The sequence below is a fragment of the Sus scrofa genome, chromosome 7 (genome assembly GCF_054392235.1).
Source record: "Sus scrofa isolate SSC_HxYL_T2T_F1_AM1 chromosome 7, Sscrofa_HxYL_maternal_Yorkshire_Landrace_v2.0, whole genome shotgun sequence".
Lineage (NCBI taxonomy): Eukaryota > Metazoa > Chordata > Mammalia > Artiodactyla > Suidae > Sus > Sus scrofa.
The window spans coordinates 42,227,285-42,252,621 of NC_139389.1; the positions used below are offsets into that span (position 1 = coordinate 42,227,285).

At 40.2% G+C, this 25,337-nt stretch overlaps 1 protein-coding gene and 1 long non-coding RNA gene across 8 annotated transcripts in view; both read left to right on the top strand.

Annotated features, from left to right (window-relative positions):
* ZFAND3 (zinc finger AN1-type containing 3) overlaps positions 1-25,337 on the top strand; it is a 339,302-nt gene that overhangs the window by 271,782 nt on the left and 42,183 nt on the right. For all 6 annotated transcript variants that reach the window (XR_014810086.1, XM_084968025.1, XM_021099854.2 and 3 more), the window contains one exon: positions 3,684-3,749. Coding sequence is in view for 5 of the 6 variants with exons in the window: in XM_084968025.1 (XP_084824151.1) it covers positions 3,684-3,749 (66 nt within the window). In the remaining variant the exon portion in view is untranslated. The remainder of the gene's footprint in view (positions 1-3,683; positions 3,750-25,337) is intronic.
* On the top strand, positions 16,814-24,590 carry LOC146401531 (uncharacterized). 2 transcript variants are annotated; one of them, XR_014810101.1, is made up of 3 exons: positions 16,814-17,307; positions 19,571-21,327; positions 21,639-24,590. It is a non-coding gene; the product is annotated as an uncharacterized LOC146401531 (long non-coding RNA). The 2 variants fall into 2 exon arrangements; XR_014810100.1 differs by lacking the exon at positions 16,814-17,307 and having other exon boundaries at positions 18,205-21,327.

Below are 25,337 nucleotides of genomic sequence, written 5' to 3' on the forward strand. Positions count from 1 at the left end.
CACATCTGTTCTGGATTTTAAAGAGTTTCATAGGTTATAGTCTGCCAGACCAAACTTAATTCCAAGCTCTCTGTTTATAATATTGTCCAATTATCAAGGCTGGGATATATTATCACTGCCAGTTACTCCTGCTGTCAATTTGTTTTGGCTCAACTATGGTTCTATTTGTATTTTACTGTAATGTAGTGAATACATTGGATTGGGTTGTTAGTTTAACAAGCTCTCTGGAGAGTACTTTCATGGTGATGCATGTTGAGATATGCTAGGTAGCCTTAAAGTTATTTGCGTATTTGCCAAAACCTACAGAAATTCATTCACTAGGAATTTTCAGAAGGATAAACTTTCAACCTACAGATGAGGTAAAGATTGCATTTGTAAACATGAGAGTGTTAATTCATGAGTCCCAGCCAAATTTCTTCAGGGTTTTTGATTTAACCAATTTCTCTCTTCTATTATAATTTTACCGGATGAATTATTTCTATGTCCTTTTAAAGGAGTATTCTGGTAGCTAAGCTGTTATTGACTCTCCTGTTTTGTGTGGCTTATGATGTTGTGTGAACTCAGTGATCTTGGCCATATATAGAGCTGGGAGTTAAAAGTATTATCAGGGATTGGAACTAACTGGAGGGTTAATATTTACAGCATGCTCAGCTAATTTAAGAATGTATACTAATCTCTTTCTTTGCCTACCCCAACCTACTGTATCAGAATTTTCAGAGGTGGGATCTGGGAATCTGTATTTTTTTAAATGTTCTCTTGAACTTTCTGGATTCCAGCAATGTTCTAGTATTTTTATCTGATGGTTGTTACACAAGTGTGTATATGTTAAAAACTTCAGGGTATATACTTAAGATTTTGCACTTCTTTCTAGTATTCCATTCTCTGTATGTTAAACCTCAATAAAAAGGGTTTCAAAAAATGTACATTACTTTTCTGATTCAGTCAAGTGGCTTGTTCTGGTCACTTAATGAACACTGTTAAGTGCCCTTTGTCCATACAGTCATGACCCAAGAGTAGGTGACAAAGTGGGTCTTGACTCTTGGATGTATAAAACCTGGAGGGAGAAAAAGTGAAGGTACATAGTGTAGAACTTTTTTTTTTTTGATTGGTTGGTTTTTTTTTTTGGTCTTTTGTTTATTTAGGGCAGCACTCACTGCATATGGAGGTTCCCAGGCCAGAGGTCTAATTGGAGCTGTAGCCACTGGCCTATGCCACAGCCACAGCAGCACAGGATCACAGCAACACCAGATCTTTAACCCACTGAGTGAGGCCAGGGATCGAACCTGCGTCCTCATTGATACCAGCTGGGTTCATTAACCACTGAGCTATGATGGGAACTCCTGATCTTCATTATTTATGAATTCTTTTTGTACAATTGAATTCATTAACACTGTAGCTTATGGGCAATTCTACTATCTCCAATTTTGTGAAACTGTCACTTACCCAGGATTACTCAGTAAGTAGAGAGTAGTTGCAGGATTTAACTACTTATGTTTCCCAAATAAAAATGTTTCATTGAACAATAACGAAAACCAAAAAAAAAAACCTCTCCCCCTGGAAGCAGAAGCTATAGCATTTTATAGAGCTACAGTAGGTAATGCCTGGAGGGTTTTGAGGTTGTAGGGTCTGTATTAGTTCTTGATTTTTTTCCTCCATGTTGCTTATTTGCATGTGCATTTGGACCTCTGGAATTTTAGTATGTTAAGCTTTCTCTGGTGAATGTGACACTTGTAGAAAATTTTTGAATTGAAATGCCTTGCTCTTTTGGTCTTTCTTTTTATTTATTCTTGCCTCATTTTCAAATTCTTGAGAATTATTTCCAGGTGATGCTGGCCAGTGATAAGTATCGTTTCTCCTGATTACATTTAAGTGTTTATTACCTGTTCCATATTCTTTGCACTTGATCATTTTGCATCTAGCTCTTTATTGCCATCATGTATTGTTCTTTGTTTAAACACACAAAATTTGTCTTTCTAACAAGATGATAAGCTACTTGAGCCAAGGGCCTAACCTGTGGTGGCACGTAGTAGATATTTGCTAAGGCCCTTTGACATTGACCACACAATGTACTTGGTTTTCCTCCCTTTTCCTGTTTCTCCTGTATTTCTTCTTATCAAGTCAACTATCAAGATCTGCTGCTATTATGGCCTTAGTATAGGAAAGAGTAGACTAACAATGAATTTCTCAGGCGGGCTCTCTAGGTTCCTAAACCCATGGATCTTGGTGGCATGCACTCTAGGAAAAGATCTCTGAGCTCTTTCATTTTTCCTTCCTTTTCTTTTTTTTGTCCACCCTGTGGCATATGGAGCTCCCGAGCCAGGGATCAGATCTGAGCTGCAGCGAACTAAGCTGCAGTTGCCGCAACACAAGATCCTTAACCCTGTGCTGGGCTGGGGGTCGAACCCATGTCCCAGTGCTCACAGGACGCTTCCAATCCCATTGTGCCACAACGGGATATCCTCTCCTTCCTTTTCGATGGAAGTCTTGTCATAGGTGATACACAGCTATGCTAAGTAATCATGTTACCCTTTGCCAGTTATAGTCACCTGGGGAGCCTTTTCAAAATAGATGTCTAACATTTGCCTGTGTCCTATTCCTTAAAGATCATCACTTCCAGAGCACGTCAAGAATCACCGGTATTCATGTTTATATAGTAACTTGCTATTTCAGAAGGTAGAGCATAGTTGATGGGGACTGTTGCAGTGTATATCAGTATCAACTCAAGAATTTGTCCCGATTCTGCAGAATGAAATTATTGCTTTTCAAGCCTTCATCCTTTGACTGACTACATCTCTTGCCTGCCCTGAAGTTATACCTACCTATCAGATCCCTGGGCCCACAAAGATTCCATTAAGGCCCTCTTCATATCTTCTTTTTATAATTATACTGGATATTCTTCCTTGGTCAGAAATGCTGTCTTTTTTTTTTTTTTTTTTTTTTTTTGCTTTTGAGGGCTGCACCCTCGGCATATGGAGGTTCCCAGGCCAGGGGTCTAATCGGAGCTGTAGCTGCCGGCCTACACCACAGCCATAGCAACACCTGATCTGAGCCTCATCTGTGAGCTACCCCACAGCTCACGGCAATGCTGGATCCTTAACTCAGTGAGGCCGGGGATCGAACCCAAAACCTCATGGTTCCTAGTTGGATTTGTTTCCACTGTGCCACAATGAGAACTCCCATCAATGCTGTCTTTAAATATTAAACTGACCCTTATTTTTTTTGACAAGTAGTTTGTTCTTTAGGGAACTACCCCACTCCCCCTTAAATAAGGCCAGTTTTGCAGTAAGTTCAAAGATAGGGTGACTACTGAGCTATATCTAAGAGGGAGACTCTTGTTTATTGCTCTGTGGAAAAGGTCATCTCCCAAAACTTACGGATAATTTATGCTAATCTGGATCAAATTTCTAGTTAAAGTTTTATCCTTTAACGTCTTAACAGTGTGTGAGACTCTATTATTTTTTATGAAAAGCATGTTAATGTGTTGAAAGTGTATGGATCTAGAGACTGAATTGCTGAACTAGGAATTAACCTGCCACTACCACCAGCAACTCCATCTTTCCCACTACCTCTTCTTATGCATGTTTGTGGGTTGATTGCTGCCTTTTTAGGTTTCTCTTTAGGACAGCAGCAGTGGGTATGCGGAGGCCATGTCCTAACTGATGTGCTTGCCTTTCTGTTTCTAGGTGGGCCATGCACAGATACAGCTCATGTCTCGTTAATCACACCAACCAAAAGATCCTGTGGTACAGGTACGTACATCATTCTTATCTGGATTCATTCTTACCTGAATTATTCACAGGCATTAGCGACTGGTTTTAATGTGGTGTCCTTGCCAGGGTACTCTCTAATTTCTTCCATCATTTGTGAAGTGATGGATTATGTGCTTAGTATTGGGAGTAGAGTGTGAGCAGAGGTCACAGTGGTGCTTTTGAAGGTCAGATTGACTGAGTTAAAGCTGGCAGCAGGAAGCAAAAGGTGGACATCAAAATTTACCTACTTCCAAAGTCTGAAGAATATTAAGACCTGAACCACACAGAAGATGCAAATCATTGCCCAGTTTCTAGCATGTGGCTAATTTGTCTAAGTCTTAGACCTGCTAGAAAACATTATTTAATTAATGGTGGCTGGAGGGCAAAAGAAATTGTGGTATAGATAATCATGTTAACCAGTTAGTATCCTAACAGTTTTAGAAAATTATTTTCTTTCTTTTCTCTTAAGGCTATGGGGCTATACTGAAGTAATTCTTTTTGGATATGTGGAGGTCCCCCCCCCCAAATCTTTGTGCATTTGTGACATTTTTATTAAGCATGAAGTCATGAATCTTGTAGCTCTCTAAAGAGCCCTCATAATGCCCATTACTCTCTTACCCTGTAACTTATTTCAACAGTATTTGCCTTTTAAACTAGTGCTGCCTGCTATTTTAAAGTGTCTTAATGATATTTGAAAGAGTCAAAATAATTACATTGTTTTGCTAAAGGTCACAGTCAAAGTTTTTTTCATAACTAAAAAAGTCCCTTTAACTCCCGAGCAGAAATAGCACAGATGGTCTCTGTGTACATACTTACGCGGAAACCTCAGCCCCTTTATTTCTTTTCTTTTATTTTTTTTATTTTTTTATTTTTTTTGTCTTTTCGCTATTTCTTTGGGCTGCTCCCGCGGCATATGGAGGTTCCCAGGCTAGGGGTCGAATCAGAGCTGTAGCCACCAGCCTACGCCAGAGCCACAGCAACTTGGGATCCGAGCCACGACTGCCAACCTACACCACAGCTCACGGCAACATTGGATTGTTAACCCACTGAGCAAGGGCAGGGACCGAACCCTCAACCTCATGGTTCCTAGTCAGATTCGTTAACCACTGCGCCACGACGGAAACTCCAACCTCAGCCCCTTTAAATGGTCGTAGTTTTGATATTAACCTCAAACAGGCCTGTCCCTGTGCAGCTTCAGAGTAACAGCCAGGTATTGAACTCTGAGGACCATAATTTTATTTTTCTGTTCCAAATGACTGGGTTTGAGGCTGGAATGTGTGAGATAGTCCTGGTATGCCCTCGGCCCTCCTGTGCCCAGTACCCAAGCTCCCCTGGGTAGTTCCTGATTGAGATAGAAGGGAGCTGTGCCTGGAGTGAGACAGACTGTCCTGCTTAGCCAGTGGGAAGTCCGAGAGCCATCTTCCCACCTGTTCCAGTCTGATGTCGGAAAACACTCAGAGCCCTTTGATTTCAGGTCCTTTGCCTCACTCATACAGTGTACTTTGGTCTTTTCTTTTTCCTTCCAGTCTTGGCCCTCAGGAAGGGGTTTACATTAGCATTACGACATGTTCAGGTAGCAGTCAAGGGGTGAGCCTTGAACACAGTGGCCATCCTGAGAGATCTAGGAAAGGGCCTCGCGCACTCAGCTTAGACACTGAAGCTAGTTGGGTATCGTGTACTTGTGTCCTTCATCTTGGCAGATCTGTTTCACCCTTTCTGCCCCCATGCATTCTTTGTTTCTAAAAAGAATAATAGCACTTAATGCATGCTTACTGCATGACCAGGCACCATTCATTGTACTTTTTACATAATGCACATTTAATCTTAAGCACAATTCTGCAAGGTGGTTATTCTTCTTTTACAGATAACAAAGCAAACTACTCAGAAGGTTAAATATATTTCCTAGGGGTAATATTGCTAGTAAGTAATAGAGTTAGGACTTGAACACACATCCCTCAGATTCTAAAGCCTCCCTTGTTTTTCCACTACATCATGTTACTGCTTATCACATTTTACCATAATTATTTATACTCCTAATCAGACAGTACAAAGCATATCGCTGAATAAAATGTGGAGAAAGAGAAACAGATTTGGAGAGCCATCTCCCTACCTACTCCAGCCTGTTTTAAAATAAGATTTTTAGAATAGGATTTTAAAATAGGATTCTAGAAACAGATCTTGTTTCAGATCCTATCCTTCCCACTTACAAAATATGGGAAGTTAACATCTCAAAATTTGTTCTTAATCTGTAAAATGAGGTGATAAATCTCATAGGTTGATGTGAGAAAAGAAATGATACACATAAAGCTCACATAATCTGCAGTAATGCTAGCTGCTATTATGCTGTAGTCCTGTCATTAAAGATTATGTCTGTACAGCGGCCAATCATTAAAAGTGTTGATGACGCATCAGTAGTTATTTTAGGCAAAAAGGAATAGATTAGAAGTACCAGAATGCATTGCCATACCGAGTGTCATTAACTGATTTTATGCTGATCACATTCTTTGTTGCATGGCAATATTACAGTAGGCACTGAAGGTAATATTTTTAGGTCTCCATGAGTGAAATTATAACTGAGGCATTGAGCTCTCAGTTGCACATTTTCAGGCCTTCTTCTGGGTAAATATATCCCTCTTAACTAGAAGAAGATTGAGAATTTCTGGCTTGGAAGGAAGTTAATGCAATGTGCAGGTCATCTCCCAAAAAGCCTAAAGGAAAGTTGAGATTTCTCACTGTGGACAGTAAAGGCCATCAAGTTCAGCTTGCTGTACTTCTCAAGTAGCCAGTCTGTGCCCCCTCAGGCTCCTTAAGCTATCTTGCCATCTTAGCCTTAAATAATGGCCCTGATTCTAGAGGACAGAACTTCCAGATTTTCAGAGGTAAATTGAATGATTTACTTTAAGAACCGTAGGCTGTCTTTGTCTCCATCTTTCTGTCTGTCCTGGAACCATCAGGTTGCCCATTCTCAGGATTCTGAGCATTTTTCTTGTGAATCATCTACACTCATTAGTGTTACATCCCTGGAGTGATCCTGTATTCTTTTTGTTTTGTTTTGTTTTGTCTTTTTAGGGCTGCACCTGTGAAATATGAAAGTTGCCAGGCTAGAGGTCTAGTTGGGGCTGTACCTGCCAGCCCATGCCATAGCCACAGCAATGCCAGATCTGAGCTGCGTCTGCAACCTACACTGCAGCTCATCGCATGGCTGGATCCTTAACCCCACTGAGTGAGGCCAGGAATTGAACCCGCAACCTCATGGTTCCTAGTTGGATTCATTTCTGCTGTGCCACAACGGGAATTCCTGATCCTGTATTCTTGATGTCTAGATTCTTCAAGAATAGGACTCATGCCTGTAACACATGCTCTGGTGCTTCTACCACAAGGGACACAGTAAAAGTAGCTCTCCCAGAGATCTCCCAGAGCACAGGGCTTCAGGCATAGGTGATCCGTAAATAATTACCTTGCAGTAGTATCATTTCTTACGAGCCATAGAGTAAAGCCCTCCGAGTTAGATCTTACTGATCCCCTGCCAGCCAGTCTATTATACAAGTTGGACCTAACGCAGCCTCTAGCTTAATAGTGATATGTGTTAGGAAAAGGACACTTAGGCTAGAATAAAGTGCTTCTTTGAGCCAGCAGTCTCAAGAAGGGCATACAATGTACAGTCTGTGAGGTATGGAGAGAAAAATCATAAACGCTCTTTGTCTCAGCCTTTTAAAATTTCTCTTTGCGGATTCCTTTCATAATTATGTATTAGCCCATTATGTATAGTTTACAACCAGCAAGTACACATACAGATGTATACATATTAAAGGTACATGACCAAATATCTTAGATGGGAATGTACAGTTGAAAAAGGTCAGTGACTTGGGAGTTTCTGTTGTTGGCTCAGCAGGTTAAGAACCCGACATTGTCTCTGTGAGGATGTGGGTTCGATCCCTGGCCTCGCTCAGTGGGTTGAGGATCTGGTGTTACTATAGGCTGCAGTATAGGTCGCAGGTATGGCTTGCATCCATAGTTGCTGTGGCTGCTGCCTAGGCCACAGCTGCAGTTCCAATTAGACCCCAACCCAGGAACTTCCATAGGCCACAGGTGCAGCTGTCAAAAGGCAAAAAAAAAAAAAAAAAGATTTGTGACCTCTTTAGTATGCAGTATTCTTTTTAGTACTTTGAAAATTAGATCTGGAGTTCCTGTTGTGGTGCAGTGGTTAACAAATCCAACTAGGAACCATGAGGTTGCGGGTTCGATCCCTGGCCCTGCTCAGTTCGTTAACGATCCGGTGTTGCTGTGAGCTGTGGTGTAGGTTGCAGACACGGCTCGGATCCTGCGTTGCTGTGGCTCTGGTGCAGGCCGGTGGCTATAGCTCCAATTCGACCCCTAGCCTGGGAACCTCCATATGCCGCGGGAGCGGCCCAAGAAATGGCAAAAAGACCAAAAAAAAAAAAAAAAAAAAAAAAATTAGATCTGAAGATTAGCATTAGACCCATTATTATGTGGTTTAAGTCGTCAAGGCCTGGATGTAGCCTGAGTGGTTAGTAAGTGTTGTTTCTGTTTGTGTCTCAGGTGACTACTGTTTGATCAGAGGGTATTATAATTTGGACAGGTGGACAACAGTGCAGAGTATTTGGTCTGTAACCATCAAAATGAGAGAGGGGACTCTAAGAAATTGTTCTGTGATAACTGTGAGTCTGAGGAGGAGATCGTGAAAAGTAGCAGTAGTGGCAACTGAAAGTTCAGTTTGTGTTTCTGAGTTAGATGGGAAAGGCTTTTCTTTAGATGCTGCCTTCTAATCACAAAGCACTATTAGCAATTAAACTCTGTGTAGTTTTCAGATGGAGAAAAACAGCAGCACCATGATCGTTTTGGTCTTTAAGGGAGAAAAATGAAGTGAGTGTGTGTGTGTGGCTTTTAGAGCTCTGGGATATCTACAAGTCAGCAAAGAGTTGAAAAGTCCCAGGTTGCTTTTGGTGAGAATGTGAGAGTGAAGGTATATCACACCTTCAGATTGCTAGAGAGAGCTTACCTTTCTTCAAAGAGCTCAGAATGTTTTGCACATGTTCCCTTGTTAATTCTCACAACATTCCTGCCAAGAACAAGTATACTGTGAAGGAAAGACCTTGCTTTTCTTGGCAATCAACTACGGGAAGATTCCCTTTTGTCCTTCATCTTTTCTAAGTATCAAGTTATACCTTAAGCCAGAACTTGTAAGTTATCTCCTTTAGCTGTAGTTATCTCCTTTAGACAGCTTTTTTGGGAATGTATTTGGATACCTAGGTGAACGTCTTCATGCAGTCATATTTTCATGTTTAAAGTGCCTTGTGGGAAAGGAGGGAGGTTTGTTGCCTTTTCTTAGGATTTCTTATTTAAAGACGTTATATAACCCTTTTAAAAATAAGATTTAATTTGCAGAGAGTTACAGCAAAAGAAGTATTTTTTATTTCTTTGTTAGAGCTTGCTATTGGTGAACCTTTAAGTTTAAGCTGTAACAGACAGATAGAACCATGCCATGTCTTAAAGTTCCTTAGAGAAAGAGTCTCCTTCCAGCAGAGTCTTTAATGGTGAGCAGTCCAAGAACCCCGACACTCCCAAGGTGGGCATTAACCAACCTTTAGCCCTAGGCCCTAAGTTCAGTTTATTAAGGTCGACTTTTTAGCATATGAAAAAAATCACTTTGTTCCTTCCCTATTTCGACATTCTTATATGGCTTTTTTGTTTTTTCATTTTATTGTCCTTTTATCTCTGACGTTCAAATAAGAAAAAAGTTATAGACAAGTTTACAGACTTGGAAATACTGTCAGCAGACTTGGGTGCCACTGTATCTGTATTCGCTTTTGCTCTTCTTCCAGCAAGTATGTTGAGTAAATGATACTCTCTCTGATAGACTTTAAAAATGATGGTTTTAAGCTGTGTGTATGTTAAAAATGTGATTATAATTTGTAGAATAGCAAGTAAAATAACCATTTGTGGGGCCATAAGGGAGCTGTAGTATTGTCTGAGATGAAAGCAGATGGGACCAGAAACTGTCCCATTAAACATCAAGGCAGGTTTTTACAGGAAGTATCAACTTTCCACTCCTTAAGAAGCGTGCTAATTCATTTTAACTGTGTGTCCCTTGCCCCACCTCCCCTCCTCTCCCCTCCCTCCCCTCTCCTTCCCTCCCTTCCCCTCTTCCCTCCTCTTCTCTCTCAATTCCTTTGGAAAGCACATGTTTATCTTTTTGGGTCACCTGTCTCGGCGTGATGAATAATGACGTGAACTAGAGAACCTGGTGGTGTTCATTGTTTTCTCCCCCGTCCCCAAACCTTTTCATGACTCACTTCTCTCCAGCAACTTGCTTGTGATGTTATTGTCTGTTCTTACAAGAGTAGAAACTCCCTTTTCACCTGGGAGTTAAGAGAAGACTGATGTGCTAAACACTTTCCACATCAGTGTTCAGATGCCAGTTAAAGGGAAATATTTCCTTGTTGTTATGTTACCAAGAGGTTTATATAAGATCTTTTAAGTTGATCCAGAAGCTAAAGGGTAGTGGTGTTAAATCACAGGTGGCCCTTTAAATCTTAGACATAACCTATGGTTGTGTGTTTTATCTCCTGCTAGAGTCAGTATTCATGGAAACAGATCAACCAGTGCATTTAATCCCAGAAAGTTGAGTCAGTGACTGCAGACTGCATTGGTCACTATCACACATGGTAGGTTAACTCTTCTAGGAAGGACTCCATGAAGCTTTAAAGAAAGGTGGCTTTGGGTGTGAGTTAAACTGTGTAATTCAGTTCTTTTTCTTTTTTTGGTCCTTCAGGTATAGCTTTTCCCTCAGGTCTGCAATATCAGCATTTGAGATAGAAAATTAGAAAATTGACCTACTTATGTAATACGCAAGTTCTCATCCAGGGGAATATTAGGAAAGATATAAACCTTTCATTTTTTATTAGCATTTAATGTAACCATTGAAGAAAGATCAAAACAGTAAATCTGTCATGGCAAGGAAAAAAGTATTAAAAAAATGTTTTACCTTGTGCACTCATCATCCTATGTCTTGAAGGAGATCATTTGACTTCTGAGATGAGGGACAAAATGAATACCAAATATTTGGCAAGATTGCAAAAATTTCTCTAATCTAAAAGGTATCATCTTTGATATGTTTTATCATAGGAAAAAAAGCCACAGGTTATTGTGGTATGCCACTGTGATTGTTAACTGACGGTGGGTTCTGGTCATTGAGCGATTAATTGGGAAGGGAGGTAATCTGCTTAACCCTTTTTCTTGTCCCCCCCCCCCCTTAAAAACTTTCATCTGCTTGATTTGTTGTTTCTTAAAGAATAGAATGAGGTAGTAAGGCTCATAATGAGATGATTTGATCCTTAGTATGTAAACAATAGCAGGTGAGTTTAAAAGCATCTCACACATTGTATGGATTTCAGAAAAGCCTAAGGAGAGCTTACTGGTTTTTATTTGTACCCCCAAATGAGAGTTAGGCCCCATGGCCACCAGTTGCCGTGCTTGTAGTACAGCCCACCTAGACATGTGTGTGTTAATTTGCTGAAACTTGAAGTCTGAGGTTTGTTTCAGAGGCCTTGTTTGGGTTTTACTCCTGAGAAGTAGTGATTCTTCCTCTGAGAAAAGGTTGATGTGAGTGAATATCAAGCCAGGGTTCCAGTCTTATCAAGAGGAATTTTTGCATTTGAAGGATAAAAATACACTCTAGTGTAAAGAGGAAAAGGAAGGGTTATGAGGCTTATTACTATTTTGTGTATGTGTGTGCGTTGAGCTGCTTGTAGTCCATATGCTTTGTGCAAATTCAGTTTGCTCAGGTCCTTGAATGCAGTTACAACTGGCTTTTTTGCCTTTATGGTCATTTATTTTTATCACAGCTTGCACTCTTACCAAGGAGAAAAGCCCTGAACTTCCATTAATTAGCTGTTCTATTGCTCCACTGAGGCAAAATTCCTGAGCCAACACTATTTAAAAAAGATACCAAGGGAATTTAATACCCCTCTCTTCCTTTGAAAGTTTCAGGTTTGGAGGGGGTTGTGCCTTTCAGGTTCTGCTCCATAGCATGTGTGTGCCTGTTAGAGGGCAACACGTTAGAAGTGTAGCTTTCCTGGAGCAGTCTTACCAGGAGCGCGACAGAACAACCACAAAGCTGCGTTATAAATCATCTGAGCCTCGCAATGATACTGCCCATTAAGGAGACTTTTTTTTGCCCTACTCAGTTCCTGGCTGTACTAATAGAACAGCGCATCAAGCAAGGCTGTAAATAAAAGTTATTACCTAATAGGTGGGTGCCGAAGTGGAACGGACGGAGCTGAGGCATGGAGCCCTTATTACTGCTCATCAGCAATTATAAACAGGATAAAGTGTCTGGGACTTGCGCTGATGCAGCGAGGGCTAATAGAGGCTGGGAATGACACTGGGCCGTGATAGGATGATGTATGCTGATGGGTTTTTACTGCCTCATCGTGCTGCTTGCTTCCAAGACAAGTTGTATTATCCGTTTTCCTGCTTGCTCATTTATCTGGAGAGGCAGGCCCATTGCCTCCCTGCCAGCAGGTGGGCTGGCATTTATTTCTCATACCTGTTTCTGCTTCTAAGGCACCCCCACCTTGTGAAAAGTTTTGGAAATATTTCATAATCATGGCCGATTAAAGCTGTGATCTTATTGTATTGCCTGCTGTCATGGTTATAGATCACACCTTCAGAAGTGGTTGCTTACATGGAATATAGGACGAGCTGAAGACCAGTCTAGTACTTCATGAAAAGACCGCTGTGACAGGGTCCTGTAGTATTTTCTGTAGGAACATGCCAAAGAGGTGATAAGCATACATCTTGCCCCTGGGAGCTTATACCATAAAGAGACAGAATAAGTACAGAAACATAAATATAACTAATTCCAGCTTTAGAGAGCAAGAAATGTAACTAATGTTTGTTTTTAAAACAGGGAGGATAAATTATGCTAGTCATTAAGAGCAAATATGATACTAATGATTTTTTTTTTCTTTGAAAGAATTATCTTACTGATGAAATGCTTAGAATTCAGTGCCTTAGAGTCAGCACGTGTGATAAAGGGGTACTGGAATGTGAAGGGAAAGTCTAGCAGTGAGGATTGTGTTTTCTTGTGAACAGCAAACTGCAAATATGACTTGGCAATGCTTTTGAGTAGCAGATAAGCACCTGATCCTTAGGAAAATTGAGATACAGCTCTTTTCAACTTTGATCACTTAACTTCACTAAATCATAGTCATTAGACCTTTGAGATAGGGGAAATCTTAGCAGAGCCTCAGAGGAATGCTTTGAAAGGGTTTACCAGTTTGATCCAGGAGTTTATGAGCATTCTGGTAGTTAACTTGTGCCTTTAAATAAATACACCTCTTTATGAAGAACCTTCAAAACTTACCTATCAGGAGTCTTCCCACTGTTAGAGACATTGTAATTTTTCTATGGCATTATGTGATGCCTTAATTTATTTTAAGGAAGCCTGATGTATGATAATCTCAATATTACAAACCAGATAAACCAAGAATTAATGTGATAGGGAAGGCCTTCAATGTGTAAAATGTCTTGCCACTGGGTTATATGGATAGGTTTTTTTTTCCCTTTTGCGTATAATTTAATATTTGACATACCAGAGAACCGATTCATTCAGCGTGTTCTGTGGGTAATGGCCAATGGAATGGAAGAAGAAGGATAACTCTGAGGAAAAAATGTTTTAAAATAATAATAACAGGATTTGATGGCTGATGAGAGTAGACTGAAGAAAGCATTGCAAAGCTATAAACTTGGGGACCAGAAGGAAGAAAGATGTGACTGATGGCTAGGAGAGAGTGGGAGGAAAACTTGTTGAAACTATTTTCAGCTTTTGATAAGCAAAAATTTAGGTTGTTATAGATAGTCCTGTAGAAAGTTATAAATGCAGACCTAGTCTGGAAATCATCTATCTAGAAGCAGTGATGGAAGGTGGCTAAGGGAATGAATACAGAAGAAGGGTTTGTACTTAGGGGGCTGGGAAAGAGAAGAGGAGCTGGTGAGTTAAGGAAGCTGAAGAAGGGTGAAAACTTCATTCAACATATGAAAGATGCACTGAAAAAAAGGGGCCAGGAAATGTGCGGACTAAGGACAGCTGTTGCAGAAGTTAGTGTAATGTGGTGGAAACCAAAGCCTGATGAGAGGGCCTTAAAGAGGCATTTGACAACAAGGAAATAAAGGCAGCAGACAAGTCGTTCGGAGTTAGCCATTGAAAACCAATAAATAGGGAGTTCACATTGTGCTGCAGTAGAAAGGAATCCGACTAGTATCCATGAGGACATGGATTCAATCCCTGGCCTCGCTCAGTGGATCAGGGATCTGGCATTGCCATGAGCTGTAATGCCGGTTGCAGACATAGCTCGGATCCTGTGTTGCTGTGGCTGTGGTGTAGGCCATCAGCTGCAGCTCCGATTTGACCCCTAGTTTGGGAACTTCCATATGCCAAGGGTGCAGCCCTAAAAAGCAAAAGCAAAAAGCAAAACAACCAACCAAACCCCCCCCCCCCACACACACACACCAATAAATAGTGGTGACTGGAGGGAGAAACAGGGTCAGGCATTTCTTGGTGTGGAGGTGACTAGAATGGAGAAATACTGTGCCCTTGTTGAGATAACAAAGGAAAAGTACACAGGAAAAGAAAGAAATGGAAAATGTTAGAGGAGGAGAGAAGAGATACACAAGCAAGATTCTTTAGAGGCAGAAGCCCAGAAGCATTACTTCTCTCCTAGAGTTTAAGCCAAGAGATACAGATATAGATAAATAGATTTTCTCTCTTAATATATATAGACAGGTGAGACAAGATGAACTATGGAGTTCATCCTCGAAGGCCTGTCATTTTCTGAATAAATAGATAAACAGCTATCAGTAGCGGTAGAAAACTGAGAGAACTACTGTAGACTGAAGAGGGAGAAAAAAGGATTTCCAAGTAGCAGCTAATCCAAACTGTCATTAAATAGTTTATATTTATTGTGGGCCAAAGTGAGACATTCTCTGGCTCCTGCAATTTAACCCAGAAGAAAAGAGCAAGGAGAGAACAAGCAGTACTCCTTTCTTGTTTTTTAATTATATTTTCATTTTTACAAAGGTAACACCAGGCAACACATCATAACCAAAGTAGTTTGTAAGAGAAAAACAGTCTAGAGACAGCCCCACCCCACAAACCTGACCAGCATTTGTCTCTTGACAGTCTCTATCTTAGTACTTTCATTCTTTAGGTTACCTTTATTAATTGTGGAAGAAAGAAGAAAAATGCTTTTATATCCCTACTTTTTGAGATGTCAGTTAGTAGGAAATATGAAGATTTAACTCAAACTGTTCTTCATCCCAACATTTTGTATTTATGTTACTTACGTTCAGTCTTTTTTTTTTCTTGATCCATCGATTTTCAGAACCATTTCTTAAACTATAAGTACCTATGCTCTGATTAGAGATAATTCCTTGTCATACCTACTGTCAGCTACATTTGTACTTTTTATATTGTCAGAGTTATTAACTGTTTACTTTTGGCCTGTGACTACAAGCAAATCTTCAATGTTATGTCCATAGGTTGTTTCTAAAAATTGAAAGCCAATAAATGCTATTCACATTATTGTGACTGTAAATGTTGTTCCCTGTCAGGAGGCCAAGTTATATGCTAAGAATAGATTTCTTTTTCTATGGATCTGCAGTCACATGCCTGGGCCTTTAAGGAGAATGTTCCTACATCAAAGCCAGTCGGGGTTTTTTTGCTGTTGTTATATTCCATCAGTTGCTCAAAAATCATGCTACATTCCAAAGTTCCTGTTGTGGCTCAGTGGTAATGAGCCTGACTAGTATCCATGAGAATGCAGGTTCAATCCCTGGCCTCGCTCAGTGGGTTAAGGATCTGGTGTTGCCCTGAGCTGTGGTTTAGGTTGCAGATGCTTTATATGTAGATTGTAATTTTTAATTGAGTTTTTTCCCTTGGCACTTACACTTTTTTTCTAACTTGAGTTATGCCTTTCACTTAAGACCTTCCTCCTGGAGCCCACCCTTCTTTCTCCTCCAGTCTAAACTATATGTTCTTTAAGTTTATTATGTCACCCCAGAAATTCCCTTTACTGTTCTCTCTTCTATTCCGTTATGTTTGGGACTACAACTCCCAAGTAAATTCCTTAGAGAAAGAGTGTTGGGGTTCTTACGTATCTGAAAATGTCTTTTCTGCCTCTGGCTTCATGGAAAGTTTGACTAGGATGAAAATTATTGCTCCCTTGTAGCATTCTGTGTTACTACTGAGAAGTCAGATGGCACCGATTTTCATTTTTATCAGTGTATATCTAGGATTTTTTCCACCTCTAAAACTCTTGGGATCAGGTTTTTATCCTTGGTGTTCAAAAGTAAAGTATCCCGTGGTCGTCTCTTTTTCCCTCATTCAAGATGCTGACTACTTGTTGGGCCCTAAGATCTGAAGACTGACTCCTTCATGGAACTGCAGATGGTCTTTGCTGTTCCCCAATCCAATAATGTTCCTTCTCTTTGGGGACTCATAGTACAAATGTTGGACCTGCTAGATTGGTGATCTTTTCTCTTAACCCCTTTCTTATAGTCTCCAACTCCTTTGTGTTCAGGTGCTTCTGTTGAGTTTATTTTCCACCTCTTCTTTCGACTGTGAAGATTGTTGTTCTTTTTCTCTGAAGGTTTCTTTTTCATAGTATCCTATTCTTGTTTGTGACTATTACTATTATTTAGGAATGTCTTTCGAGTATATTAGTTAGTGGTTAGACTTGTTCTCTTCTCTTTGCTGAGTTCTCTGTGATTACTTTGAGGCCAATTTTTCTAGGAAGTCTTAGTCTTTTCCTTCCCGCTTCAGGTTCTCCTCCTCCTTTGCCTGGTGAAGCTTGATTTTCTGTTGACTTTTAAGAAAAAAAAAGCCTGGATGGGTGGGAAGGGTACCTACCATGCACCTTTCTTGAATGGGAATTTTTACTGGGAGCTCTCTGTGAAATGGAGTGGGGAAGAGGTGTTAACTGGCAGAATTTGTTTTGGGGAAGTGGAGAGCCTGCCACCAGGCTGTCAGGAGGACAGGAGGAGGAGGTGACTGTGAGGAGGAACCAGAGAAACAGCTTTGCTGGGTGGGTCACTCATTCTTTCTAGACAGGAGCTATCCGGAATTTTTTGCCAGGTAATTGTAGCCTGCTGCCAAAACCAGTACAGTGGTTTTACAAATACACTTTTCAGTGGATGCTCTGCTTTCTGCTCTGCTGTTCATTCTGCTTCTCCTAAGACCGACTGTCTTGGTATGTGGTGGTTACTGCCTCTGCACTCACCACGCTTCAGCCTTAACCCATTCCCATTGCTCTCAACACCTAGAAATATGTTTAAAGTCTCTTGCTGATTATGTTAAACACATTTGGTTATATTTATTATGGTGGGTTCATTCTTCTTACTATTTTTGTGCTTTTATTTTAGTTGAGCCTGGGTGGAGGAGTCAGAGGAGAATGTGTTTATTTTTCTTGATGGAAGTTATCTGGGACAGAGTCAGGATTGTTCTTCCTCATTTAATTGTGGAACACAAAAAGGAAAGGTAGCCTCAATAGAATGTTGTTGTTTTTTGAAAATCTAGGGGATAGGAGTAAACCCAGGTTAAAGCCCCAGTTCTCAGGGGAAGAGGGGTACAGGTGTTGGTGATTGAGAATGTGGGCTCTAGAGGCAGACTCCCTGGGTTTACATTCCAGGGCCCTCTTTTACAACCATGTAACTGGAAGAGTAGTTGTTGGACCTATCAGTGAGCCTTGATTTTCTCTTCTCTTGAATAACAGATGCAGCCATCAGATTGTTTTGAGGGAGATAAGATTATCCATTTAAAGTACCTAACATAGTGCCTGATAAATGCTCAAAGGAAATGGAGATGTGTGCAGAAGGTACCTGAGGAGGGTAAAGGGAAATTTGCGGGAGTGTGGAGGAAAGTGAGAAAACTCAAGTAACTCACGTATCAGGTTGGAAAGAGGAGTGGAATCAGAAACTGGTAATGAGGACCTCAGGCCAAGCAGTTCTGGTGGAAGAGTGCAGACATGGGAAGAAGGGCAGTCAAGGGACCAGGTGAGGGCATTTAGCAGCCCTGTTTGAACCAATGAGGGCTGTGAGTGACAAGAAGCCCAGAAAACCCTTTCTTAAGAAAATTTGGCATCAAAACAGGAAGATCAAACCTTTTCAGTTTATAGGCCTTATTTTATTATTTTTACTTTTTTATTTATTTTGTGTGTGTGTGTGTTTGTGTTTTCTTTTTCTTTTTCTTTTTTTTTTTGTCTTTTTGCCATTTCTAGGGCCGCTCCCGAGGCATATGGAGGTTCCCAGGCTAGGGGTCTAATCAGAACTGTAGCTGCCAGCCTACGCCAGAGCCACAGCAATGCAGGATCCGAGCCGCGTCTGTGACCTACACCACAGCTCACAGCAACGCCGGATCGTTAACCCACTGAGCAACGGCAGGGATTGAACCTGCAACCTCATGGTTCCTAGTCGGATTCGTTAATGACTGCGCCACAACGGGAACTCCCCTATAGGCCTTATTTTAAAAGTAAGATTTTATGTATTGGGAGAAAGTAATTCTTACAGAAATTTCTCAGGCTTGCCTTCCCCACCCCCAAAAATACTCTTATTTTCTGAGCTCGTCTCTAAGCTTTTATACTTATAATTGAGAACTCCTCCTTTCTGGGGCAGATCACACACAATTTAGGAGACACGGAGGGTTGATAGTTTTCTTGCAGTTAAAAGACTGGCTGTTGCATCCAAATCAACAACATGAGGGAACTTTAGCCAATAAATTTACTTCTTTATGATAAAAAAATCAGACAGCTCAACCTTGGAAGCATTCTTGTCATGGGGGACTTTATATTGTGACTAGTTATCTGAACAGCCAAGTGACTCTCTGTGGGCTCAGTTAACCAGCCTCCCACCACATATGTATAATTATTTTTAGCACATACACGCACACTGCTATAAAAGCTTGTTTGGCCTTATGCTCCCCTCCGTTCTGAATTCTCTGTTTCATTACCAGTATCTACCCACAGAGTTTCAGAGCCATTCCCAAATATCAGAACCACAACTCAGAATTTTAAATAAACCACATCTCTATTAGCTCATTGGACGGGGGAATTAGTTACATACTGTGCATTTCCCACATCCATCTACCCTTTCAAAACTTATTAAGAATGTATACATATATAAGCAAGAAAAGAGGGCATTTAACTCGAATTGTTAATTTTCTGTTAATTTAGAAAGGGGTGGAGAAACAATACAGGAGACAATCTTTAGATTTTTACTTTGAACATAGCCAAGATTTACTTGAAAAATATATTGCGCACCACTTATTTGTTTCTAGAGAAAGTTGAATAACTCTTTTCCAAAGATGTTATTACATTATAGCTTGAATTATATGTTCAAATATATACAGGGTAACTTTTAAAAGAAAGCTGGGCTGAAGGAGGGAACTTGTGTAGTACTGATTTAAATGGGAGGTATTAGCTGAGGCACAGTCTGTTTTCCAGCTTGACCTTAACTGATATTTCTTGTAACTGACAAGAATTCAGACTTACTTTTTCTTTGGCATCCTGTTGATAAATCCATTTCTAGGATTTAAATCACATCTTAAGGGAGTTCCCGTTGTGGCTCAGTGGTTAATGAATCCGATTAGGAACCCTGAGGTTGCGAGTTCGATCCCTGCCCTTGCTCAGTGGGTTAGGGATCCACCGTTGCCGTGAGCTGTGGGGTAGCTCGCAGACGAGGCTCAGATCTCACGTTGCTGTGGCTCTGGTGTAGGCCGGTGGCTACAGCTCCGATTAGACCCCTAGCCTGGGAACCTCCATATGCCGTGGGAGCCGCCCTAGAAAAGGCAAAAAGACAAAAAATAAAAATAAATAAAAAATCACATCTTAAGGTCTGGGTTATCATCCTTCCTGGAATAGCCATTGCAGTAAGTGATGCAATTAAAAATGGGTCCTTATTGGAACTGGAGGAAGTGTAAACTAAGAGGGTGACATGTAGAAGTTTGTGACTGATCATTAAAATGTACTTAACTACATTAAGTACTACTGATCATTAAGGTGTACTTAACTACATTAAGTAAAGTACTACTGATAATTAAAGTGTTGGCTTAACTGCACACCTGGAGAAGCAGGAGCTTTGACCTTACTGGTGATTACATATTACAACTGTCTGCCATGTACTCGCCCATCAGAACTAACATTTCTGGGAAGGAATTCAACAGGCACTCTAGTCAGTCATTTCCAAGTATGGCCACTCTAGGATACGGTTGTTGTTGCTTTTTTAACACACTTTCGGATTTATAGAAACTTTACATGAAGATTCCATAGAATTCTTAAGTACTTCCTCACCTAATTTCTCTAAATGCTTATTACCACATTGGTTTTCTCTGTTCTCTCTGCTCTTGCCCTTAGAGCGTGTGTGTGTGTGTGTGTGTGTGTGTGTGTATGTGTGTGTGTTCTATCCATATCCCTATTTCAGTAATTATCTTTGTTATACTAAAACCTTCAGTGTGTTATTCTTAAAATCAAGGTATTATCTTACATACAATTTTTAAAATTGGGAAGTTAATCATTGATAAAATTTAGAGTAGATTTTTTAGTATGGCTTATAGTGTGGACATAATGTGATAAATAATAATTCTTTAAGTGAAGTGTGTTGAGCTATGGTGTTTTGAATTGAGGTTAAAACGTTAGATGCTTATTCCTCTCATGTTTCAGATATGGACTAAAGATAACGTTGGTGATAATTTTGGGCAGAATTTCTTGCCTCTGGTTTTCAGCAGGTCATTTTACAAATGGGGTTACTTCTTTTTCCTTCATAAACCATTTTCCTGAAGCAGCTTTCTTCAACCTTCTACACACGTGGTAGCACCTGTATCAACACTGCTACAACCCTGAGCAGTGGACGCCTAACGTACTCATTCAGGGGCGGTAGGAGGGACCAGGACAAGGCTTTCTCTTGGCATTCTTTTCCTCAGGTTAAATTCTAACTTTAGGTTCACTTAGCCTCACATTGGAAAGTGTTAAAATGAGGCACAGACATATTTATTTATAAGCTTAAGGATTTACGCTGGGAGTAATGAGTCGAAAGACAGAATCTTGGGTGGAAGAAACTAAGTGATAGGTAGAGAGAGGAACTGAATTAAGTTGATGCTAAATTAGAAACAGAAATAGTTTAAAACAAATCAGCTATTTAATTTTAGCATCTGCTTAGTTATGCATTCAAGGTGATTTTTTTTTTTTAAATAGCAAAACAGAAACTTTCAGACATCCCCCCCCGCCTGTACATTAAACCTGGAGCACAGCCCAAAGGATGACAGTCTCTCATTGCAAGATTACCATCCTTAGGAATTTGTCTTCTGTTATAGAGATGTTCCTTATTGTTGTTGTTGTTTTGTTGTGGGGTGCCAGTGGAGTACTAAATATAGCTGATTCTGCTCCTGTTCCTAGAGGCTTACATTGTAAGTCAAGCAGACCAAACAGTTGTGAGCTTCATAGAGGTGAGATGACTTGCGTGGGAATGTTAGACGTTTTGTGTGAATGTATGTTTTTAATAAAAAGCCGTCTTTGGAGTTCCCGTCGTGGCGCAGTGGTTAACGAATCCGACTAGGAACCATGAGGTTGCGGGTTCGGTCCCTGGCCTTGCTCAGTGGGTTAACGATCCGGCGTTGCCGTGAGCTGTGGTGTAGGTTGCAGACGCGGCTCGGATCCCGCGTTGCTGTGGCTCTGGCGTAGGCCGGTGGCTACAGCTCCGATTCAACCCCTAGCCTGGGAACCTCCATATGCCGCGGAAGCGGCCCAAGAAATAGCAACAACAGCAACAAAGACAAAAAGACAAAAAAAAAAAAAAAAAAAAAAAAAAAAAAAAAAAAAGCCGTCTTTACCCATGTCCTCTTCCTCTCTCTACCCTCCTACTCACGTGTTTTTCCATAAAAGGCACCTATTTTCAGTTTTCCTGCAAAATCAAAAACCAAATCAGATTAACCCTTGGGCAAATCATTCATGCTTTGGAAACCAAGATATGGGGGTACAGTATTATTTAAATACTTCTGGCATGTCCCTTTCCTCCTGGCTTTTGCAAATGAAAGTCACTAGTAGGAAGAAGTGGCTCTAGTCACATGCACTACATAGGTGTTCAAAACAGTTGAATGAGGAGTTCCTGTCATGGCTCAGTGGTTAATGAATCCAACTAGGAACCATGAGGTTGTGGGTTCGATCCCTGGCCTTGCTCAGTGCTTAAGGATCCGGCGTTGACATGAGCTGTGGTATAGGTTGCAGACGCGGTTCGAATCCCGCGTTGCTGTGGCTCTGGCGTAGGCCCATGGCTACAGCTCTGATTCAACCCTTAGTCTGGGAACCTCCATATGCCGCAGGAGTGGCCCAAGAAATGGCAAAAAGACAAAAAAATAAAACCCAAAAAACAGTTGAATGATTTTATAAGGTATAATATGAAAAATCTAGGTTTCATGTAACTATAGAGTAAGCAGAAGACTAATTCCATATTTTTAGGCAATGTAACTTCTAAATGAATGTTAAAAGAAACTAAATGAAAATAGTATTGCCTGCCATAGACACAGTCATAAGTTATAAATCTGAATATATAGTGACTTAATAGAGTCTCTCAAATTTCCCTTTCTTTGGATAATTGAAAATAAACTGGCTAATCTTAGTTTTCTGGAAATACTGGAAAAAGTGGTGTTCAAGACAAGTCTTAGCACTTTAAGACTTTTAGAACCCTTATGGTCATAGAACAGAAAGGCTTGTGGCCTTTGAGGAGTACATATTTCTCTTGGGTTTCTTAATCTTGCTCTCTCTCTATTTGTCTCATCTTAATGGTGCTACCTTATCCTGTACTCTACAGATGCTATAAACGTAATATTTTAAAAAAAATCAATGCATTGTAATGTTGTTGAACTCTAAAATACCCAAGCAGGTTATAAAAAAGGAAAGATCATCTCTTGAGGGTAATTTGTCAGTTATAGTGAGTAACTGAAAAATCTATGGGGAAAGTAATATGGTTTAGTTGGGCAGGCAGGACAAGTCTTGCTAATGGAGAAGCTAACACAAGGAGGTGGTACCAGGCCAGTACCAGCTATAGAGGATGATCATTGTATTGCCAGTCTGAAGGGTTCAGCTGACCACCCAACCCTCCAGAATCTAGCTCCTAGTGATAATCTTTTAAGTAAATAGTACAGAAGGAATGGCATTTAACAAACAATCTACTACAGGCATGTAGCCAACGCACCTTTTTTCAGATGAACCCAGGAGTGGTTTATGGGTTGGGCTACTCACCCTCATTTGTGCCTTTTTAACCAGACTTGATATATGAGCCAAAGGAAGCTATCAGGGTAGTTGAGAAGAGGAAGCTTTGACTTCTGCCTGTGGGACACATATAAAGGGGAGAAGGTATGTTTTACCTTTTCTGACCATTGAATGAAATAAAATTTCAAATAAAAATAATTGGCTCTTCCTTTGCTATTGGAGAGAAATTATTTTTTGCATCATGCTACAAATAATAAACTGTGGACAGTTTTTTTTTTAAATAAAGATGAAAGGAAAAAAATGAGTTTATTTCATATAAATAAAATACTATGACTGCAATTCAGAGATACTTGGAGAGTTAGCAGAAATACGAAGAAAATGGGATGAGGAGTAAATCTTATAAATCATATTCCAAGAGCAGAGGACAAGTAGGGTTATTCAGCTGAGATGGATCCTAGAGGAAGTGCACTGTCATGTTTGGATAAGAAGATTCTAAGTGGACCAGAGAGAGGTGCTTCTTTTCATTCCCATATGTAGCCCCAGTATCTCCCCCCACCCCCCAAATCCCAGAGGCAGCAGGGTCTTTGTAGACATAGGAAGTAGTAGAAGCAGAAGTAGCAAAAATTCACCTTCATGATAAGGTACCCTCATGGAAGAGCAGAAATAGAGTCTTGAAGTAGGACAGTTGGAGACAGGGCAGCATAGTGGTTAAGAGCAAGGATCTGGGTTCGCATTCCAACTTTCTGCTTACTAGTTGTTTGATCTTCAGCAGCTCACTTAACCCATGCCTCAGTTCTTCATCTTAAAATGCAGGTAAAAATAGTATCTACCTCATTCATATCATCGTTATAAAAGCTAAATGAGTTAATGTATGTAAAAGCATTTAAAGAGTCCCAGCACAGAATAAGTGCTTTGTGTTAGTGATTATTGTTGCAGTTATTCCTGAAACGTAACTTAAGGAATCCCTTTTGTGATGAGTGATCTTAAAAATGAGCTTGAACAAAAGGTTATATACCATGTGATTCTATCTATATGTTCATGTATGACCATGTAAATGACATTCTTGAAATGACAGAATTTTAGAAATTGAGGATAGGGTTTGCCAAGGAGCAGAGAGGAGAGGGGGAAGTAGGCATAGCTGTAAGAGTCAGCATGAGGGAGCCTTGTGGTGAGGAAATGTTCTGTAGCTTAACTGTATCAACATTCGAATCCTGGGTGTGACATTGTGCTAGGGTTTTGCAAGATGTTACCATTGGGGAAACTGAGTGAAGGATGGGGTTTTTTAAATTATTGCCCGTAGTTACATTTGAACCTACAATTATCTCAGAATAAATTATTTAATAATGATAGATGCAAACTATTGCCTTTGGAATGGATAAGCAATGGGATCCTGCTGTATAGCACTGGGAACTATACCTAGTCATTTATGATGGAGCATGATAATGTAAGAAAAAAGAATGTGTATGTGTGAGTGGGTCACCTTGGCTATATAGTAGAAAATTGACAGAACACTGTAAACCAGCTATAATGGAAAAAAAATCAGTAAAAAATTATTTTATTAAAATGAGAAAATGAGCTTGAAAGATTCCTGATAAAGATTTGCAGTTTTAAAGCCAGGTATGTGTCTGATCAGATAGACCAATATTAAGGTTAATGAACATGATAGAAAATTAATTTGGCCATTGGCATTTTAGTGAGATGTTTGTGAGCCCCAAGGGAAAAAAAATGGAACCAGTTAGAGTCAAAGAAGGAAAAGATAAACAGCAGCTTTATTTCCTTGAAAACCCATCCAACAGGTATTCTCCAATGCATTTGCTCCCCAGACCATGAAAAAATGTACTAATTGATACTATTTGGGTGAAGAGGAAAGGTAGAGGGTAAGATGAGCAACAACTTTTGTATACATGGTGTTCCGAAAAGCATAGCTAACAGCAGTGAACGTGAGGATGACAAATGTGGGCTAAGAACCACCTGTCTCCTTATATACAATATAGTTCTTAGTTCAAGAGGTACCTTTTTGACCTCTCCTTCTTCTACTTCCTACTCACACCCTCAACAGAATTTATCATTTCCACATTTTATGTTCGTAGCATTCTGTTCATATATTAATAGGCCATTTAGTGTGCTATAAGTTAATTTGTTTACGATTTTCCTTCTGGACCATGACTTCTTGAGCAGAGATTACTACTATATGCAGGTCTGATTTGTCAGTTCAAAGCCTGGCACACAGTAGGTGCCTGAGAACTAATTAATAAAATATTGACCATTGTTTTGGCTCTGAACAGAGTAGTCATTAATCTAGAGGCTTTAA